The sequence below is a fragment of the Wasmannia auropunctata genome, unplaced genomic scaffold (assembly GCF_000956235.1).
Source record: "Wasmannia auropunctata unplaced genomic scaffold, wasmannia.A_1.0 LD334730.1, whole genome shotgun sequence".
Classification (NCBI taxonomy): Eukaryota; Metazoa; Arthropoda; class Insecta; order Hymenoptera; family Formicidae; genus Wasmannia; species Wasmannia auropunctata.
Window position 1 is genome coordinate 39496 of NW_012028160.1, and position 6912 is coordinate 46407.

At 27.0% G+C, this 6912-nt stretch overlaps 1 protein-coding gene across 1 annotated transcript in view; it reads left to right on the forward strand.

Annotated features, from left to right (window-relative positions):
* Window positions 1-6535, forward strand: part of LOC105458041 (cilia- and flagella-associated protein 58-like) — a gene marked incomplete at its 3' end in the record, with an annotated part of 10558 nt that extends 4023 nt beyond the window's left edge. The window contains exons 2-6 of the mRNA XM_011703071.1: window positions 556-788; window positions 880-1291; window positions 2505-2775; window positions 4165-4424; window positions 6281-6535. Coding sequence (XP_011701373.1) covers window positions 556-788; window positions 880-1291; window positions 2505-2775; window positions 4165-4424; window positions 6281-6535 — 1431 coding nt within the window. The remainder of the gene's footprint in view (window positions 1-555; window positions 789-879; window positions 1292-2504; window positions 2776-4164; window positions 4425-6280) is intronic.
* Between the last annotated feature and the right edge of the window lie 377 nt (window positions 6536-6912).

A 6912-nucleotide genomic window follows, 5' to 3' on the forward strand; every position in this document is an offset into this window, starting at 1 on the left:
TAATAAATATAATATCAAATTAAACGGCTCTGATTAAACTTTATTGTAAGCAGAGATCACTTAGAAATATTATCTATGTTAAAGAGCGAAAAGACATGATTAATTTTTGACATGGTAAGGTGACAATTTTAATATGACAAAAGTTGTAGCGATTCTTTTTAACGAATACAACGATGTATAATATAACGAAATTATTTTACGAATTATAAGAGTTATTTTGGTTTAAAATTTTGCGGGCAGTTACTACTTTTTCAATTTCGGCCCTGCGATGTGGCCAACTTCCGACTCTCACACTCATACGCGCACGCGCGCGCGTATGTATGTGCATAAAATTCTAAATGTAAATATATATTATACATATATATATACAACATACATATATATACATATATATATATATTATATATATATATATAATAAATATATATTATACATATATATATTTAAATTTTCAACGTTGTTAAAAATTATTTATAACTTAATCCAGTACTTGTTTTATTAATTTAGCATAAATAATATTTAATCAAAATATTAAAAAATAATTAATAAATGTAGATCGCAAATGCATCTATTAAGGCCAGTGCAAATAATTTGATGAAATTAGAGACTTTGATAAAAAATCAAAAAATAGCAGATGAGAAACTGCAAAAGGAAATGAATAAACTTATGCTAAAGAAAATAAATCTACAAACAGATCTTGACAATGCAATTGTAGAAATAGATAAATTGGAAAAAGAACTTTTGGACAAAGAAAAACAGACAAGAATGATAAAGTCCGAACTTATCAGGTAAAGACACAATTAATATATTATAGAAGAATTAATAATTGCTTAGAAAAACAAAAACTTCTTACGCATTTAAATATTATAAATGTTTTAGAACAAAAGAAGACAGCGACAAATACAAATACGAGAAAGATCTGATAGACAAACGATTATTGAAAGCAGATTCCGAGAGATCTAGGCTGGAACGCGAATTGAAACAAACTTTAATTAATGTAAGAAATGCTGAACATGATGCTCAAACTTGTCGTAAGGAACAGCTCGAGGACAAGCAACGTATCGAAATTCTATTACGAGAGAAGAACACCATCGCTCGCAGCAAGGAGACCGCCTTCGAGCGAATCAAACGGTTAAATCACGAGCTCTTACTATGTAAAAGTGGCAAGAAAAAGATTGAACACGAACTAGACATGTTTACGCAAACTATCGAGGACATGAAAAAGCAAATGCAAGTTATAGAGAAAGAAAGGGATAGATATAGCTCGGCAGTGCAAGGATTAGAACAGCAGGTGAAATATAAAACATTTTTTTATTTAAAGCTGGAAATAATTAGAAAAATAAGAAAAAATTTTTAATTCTCAACTGTTAATTCTAAAATTTTATAAAAATATTTTTAAAAAAGGGTCTCAAATTATGAAAAACAAATTTTAAATAATATGTACATATGTTACATATCTTGTGCCTAATACAATGAAATATTATGCGATAAAAAGTACAATGGTGTACACTATATAAAGGATATCTGTAAATTGTAGGGACTTATTTCGGCAATGGATCTTAAAATAGAAAATTTATTGAGACAAATCGATTTGATTTTTTTATCTTTTGTAAAAATAAACAAATATAAATTGCTAAAACATATTACTTACTAATCTTATTATTATTTAAAAATAAGATCGAATATTGTATATATTGTATATTCATATAAATTCTTTTATTAAATTATTATTGTAATATTTTCTAAACTTATTTTCGAAGTTAGAATTTTATATATTAACATATATTATGTTGTGTATTATTTTCCTCCGTATTTTTCCTTCTTTTTATTTTATTTTCTAATAATTTACTAAAGTATTTGATATATATCTATAAAAGAAATAAATATTTGTTATAAATGTTATAAATAATTAAAAATTTATCAAAATTTAAAAAAGGTTAATTTTTGTTACTATTTTTTGTTTTCCCTTTAATCAAAGTACAATTTTGTCTAAAAAACTTTTTGATGATCAAAGAAAAAAATTGCTGTATACATGATTGCTGCAATTATGTAACTAATATGTAATTTATTAGATTACTTATTAGAAAGTAAAACTTCCATAATTATGTAGAGAAAAAAACCTTATAAATTTCAATCCAATATCGCAAAACATTCAGAAATTATTCAGGGGACCTGTTATAAGTGCCGCATCCTATAAATGGTATGACAATTTATACCAAATATTATTGAAATTGATTAAAAATATTTATTTAGAGAAATATGTAAAAGAGAAAGAGAGAGATAAGTTATTTTCTATTTTTTTATACTATCATTATTAAAATTCTTAAAAACTTTTCATTTTCCACAATTAATATAAATGCGACATTAGATATGGACTGATTTTTATTAATAATAGGTGTTTATATTTGTTTATTTTTAATGCTTTTATATTTGTTAATTAAAAAAATATATATACAAAATATAGTTAGATGTAAATAAATGATTGATTTGAAGTATATTGGCAGTTAGAGAATTGTATAAACGAGACTAAACGGAAGCAAGTGGAAATATTTGATTACAAGAAACGTTTGGCAGACGCCGAGACAAAGTATCGCCAACAACAAAGTCTATTCGAGGCTGTTCGAACAGAACGGAATTTGTGCAGCAGAAGTTTAGTAGAAACACAGGAGGAGGTACGAGATTTAAAGAGCAAACTGAATATTACAAACCAGCAGATTGAGCAATTGAAAGAAGACATTGCACTGAAAGAGGCTAATCTTGTAAAGGAAGAATTCTGTAAGTCATTTTAATTTAACGTATTGTTAAATTCAGTTAATGTATTTTAATTAACAACCAAAGTAGTATAATAGGGCTGGTTCTGGACCAAATGTAGGTCAAGGTCAAGGGAGGGGGGAATGTACAGGTCATGGTCAAGTGGAGAGGAAAGGATGTAGATCAAGGGGAAGGGTTAATTAATCGCTAATTAATTAATCAGTTAAATGATAAATAATTAATCTATTAAACGGTATTTAAATAATTAGTAATTTCAATTTCTCGCAAATGTGTTACTTTACTCAATCTAAAGATCTAATTTAAAGAAAAAATTTTTTATGTAGAAAACACTTGGCACTGCTAAAACAAATAAAGAAGACAATGAAAATAATATCTACTTACCTGCTCACGAGCGCTGTACCATTGAGTAGCGGGCACCCTGCAGGGCACCACTTCAACATTGAAGCAAAAAGGGTCATTTTTGTTTCAATGTTAAATAACTCGGTGAAAAAAAATCATACAACGCTCAACAAAAAAGCAAATTAAAAAGAAATATTCATTCTTTCCAAAGCTGTACACCGTATTTGTGTGCGATTTTCATTTCGCGCTTTTGAAACTTTGCAAAGTTAGAAAAAATTTTTCATACCTCCATTTGTATCAATGCGACTTCGAAATAAGTCAGTTAATCGTTTTCTATAATTTCAACTTGAAAAGTGGAGGTTTCAAGCTTTAAAATGCTTTTTAAAAAATCTCGATAATTTTTGACGAAGTTGCTCTATCTTGAAATGTGCCTATTTTTAGAGGATAGAACGACTTTAAACTTACTTTTGTCCGCCACTGTATATACAGAGTGTAACTTAAATAACGATCACTAATTACATAGCGCTATTCCTGATAAAAAAATTGAGTCAAAAAGTACTGAGCCTTTTTTTTCTACAATTCCTAATTATGCAGTTATTCCCCGAGTTAAACTAATCCAATCGGCGCCGTTCTTTAGACGGGCGCATATCAGTGAGCCGCGGGCGTAATAGTGTGCGTGAACATAGCGGCGACGAGATCATAGCGACGCGGCGCGCGGCGGATCACTGATGTGAAGTCCGTTTAAAAAACGGCGTCGATTGGATTAGTTTAACTTGGGAATGGCTGCTTAATTAAAAATTGCAGAAAAAAATGGCTCAGGACTTTTCGATTCAATTTTTGATCAGGAATAGTACTAAATATATGATTAGTAGTCGCTATTTAGGTTACACTGTATATTATGTACAATAATGGTTCGCCCGATTATAGTATTTACACACACACACACACGCACGCACGCACGCACACGCACAAGATTTTGATATGCCTTGTCAAAAAACAGAAAAGAAATTAATAGAAACTTGTAATGAATCTAGAAAATCATTTATTTTGCAGTATTGGGAAAGGTTGAGAAGGAGAAAGAGGAACTTAAAATAGATTTACGAACTTCTCGCGTGAAGATATCCAACTTGCGACAACAAATTGAAGACTTAAAGAAGAATGAAAAGAGCCTTAGGCAGGCCATACAACAGGCAGATCGAGAGATTGGACGTCGAAAGAAGGATATTGATAACGTTATGAATGAGCGTGACATACTTGGTACGCAATTGGTTCGAAGAAATGATGAACTTGGTCTTCAATATAGCAGAATAAAGGTTTGATTTTTACATCTTTTATAAAGAAATTGTTGTTGCTTTTGTCAAAATAAATAATTTTTTAATTTTATTACAAGTTTTTAAATTAGTTTTTTATTAATTTCTTTTCCTTTTTTTTTTAAATAACTTTAAAATTTAAATTTGCTATAGACAAATGAGAAAAAATAAAAAAGCTATGTTTGCAAAACTAGTCATTAGAAAGAATAACGAGAGAAGAATTGTCGAATGAGTACCAGTTGCTTAAATCGTACCATATTAATATTTTATATTCTTAACATAATCAATATTTAGTAACATAAATATAAAATACCAAATGGTAAATGAGAAATAAGTAATATGGACAAAAATTGCTTTGTACGTGCAAATAACACTTTCCAAAATCAGGTATAACTATTTTAATTTTTATTCAACTTATACAGCTAATAATAATGTAATCATGTAATTATACTTTGAATTTTATAATTTTATAAGAAAGGATTTATTATAAAATATTTTACTGTATGTTTATTGTATGTATTTGTTTGAATAAATATTAAAAAAAAAGTTAAATTAAATTATTATAAAATTTTTATCAAGTTTCTTAAATTATACTACTACAAAGTAAAATTGATAACTGTCAATAGTAAAAATATATTATAATATACAGGGTGATTCAGAACAACCGTCCAACGTCTTTACAAGGACACGGGGTTGTTCTGAATCACTCTGTATACAAAATATAATTAATTAAAACTACATATATAAATTAATAAAAATGCCATATGTAGTCTGAAGCAGATCTTGGTGTTCAGTAATATTATTTTTGTATGAATCTTACATATTTCCAGTTCATGGGCATACTGTGCATAATCGCATATTTGTCTTAATTGTTTTTTCATCATTTAATATTTGTTTATACGTCTGAAAAATAATATTCATTCCTATATGTATTGATTATTGCGATAAATATTATCATATGCCTTGGTCAAACGGTAAGATGTCCGTAGAGGAGGAAGATGCAGGTTCAAATCCTGATTAAAATAATATTTTTTGCAATAAGTATTCTATAAAAAAAATAATTATTAAGAAAAAGATGCTCATTACCATCAAAAATTATTAAATAGCTTGTCAATTTAATTGTTTATATATTATATAATACAGATTCAGTGTAAAACTGTGTTTCAAGACCGACGAATATGCGGTTTACAGTATGTTTAAACTGGATAAGATTCACAAAAATAATATTACTAACCAAGATCTGCTTCAAATTGCATATGGCATTTCTTTAATTTATGTAGAATTTTTGCAGTTTCGATTAGGTTTTCATATAATAATTAATTGATATAAATACAAAAGTGTAATTGCAAAAATAAGCCAGTATTATTTTAACATTTTTATCTTTTCATTATTGTTATTTATTGATTATAAAATACATAATCTTTTCTTTTGTTAAATTAAAATTAGTTAATTATTTAGTATTATTTGATTTCTTTTATTAATCCTTTTATTAATTTTATATTTTTAATTATTTTCATTCATAAATTCGACTTTCAAAGGAGGATTTAAAAGACCCAAAGATAAGATTTAAGCGATTGATTACCTAAATCATATCTTTTGTAGCATATTATAAAAAGACCAATTACAAATTAATTTGTTATTAATAAAAAGATAAACAGAATGATATGTGCTTGAAACATCAAGCTATAATTTCAGTATTTATTTACTTACAAATCAGTACTGAATAAAAAATAACTTAAATGATACATATTTAGCAACTCTTTACTGTTAAACTAAAAAGTTTGATACAGTCAAAATTTATTCCATTTGAACTAAAACTGTTAGCATTTCTCTTTTGAAATACATGTATATATTTGTAGGTTTTGAATAGAACGTTACAATGTGGAGAGATACAATACAATCAAAAATTGGAAGACGTTCGATTACTCAAGTTTGAAGTAAAAAAACTTAGAACTGAGAAAATGTTGCTTGCAAAAAATATTTTAAATGTTAGCGATTTACGCCAAGAAGTTTTTCATCTAAATCGCAATCTGACAAAAGAAAGGCTTAAAGTCACTGCACTTGAAGAGGAAATTCAAACTCCATTGAACATACATAGATGGCGAAAGCTCGAGGTAAGTTTATTTTTTAAAAACTGGAATTTAAGAAGTAATAATAAATAATACAAGGCCAAAAAATATACATCAATTTTTATGAATTTTTTTGACAAATGTAAAATTCTTATATCTTATATAAATAAGCTTTTAGGGACCAAAAATATATATTTTAAATAAACAAAAATATAATTATTAAAAAAATATCAGTAAACTAATGCGATACTTGCTGTAATTTGCTATTATTTGTTTGAGATCAAAATATAAAATTAATTTTTAAAGTACAAGAAAATCTCTTTTTTTAAGTGAATTTTAAAATACTAATTTTTTAGTTAAAATAACTACAACTATGTAATTAAGGGGGCATTCTAGTCTAGCGGATCGCAAAAATCGATTTT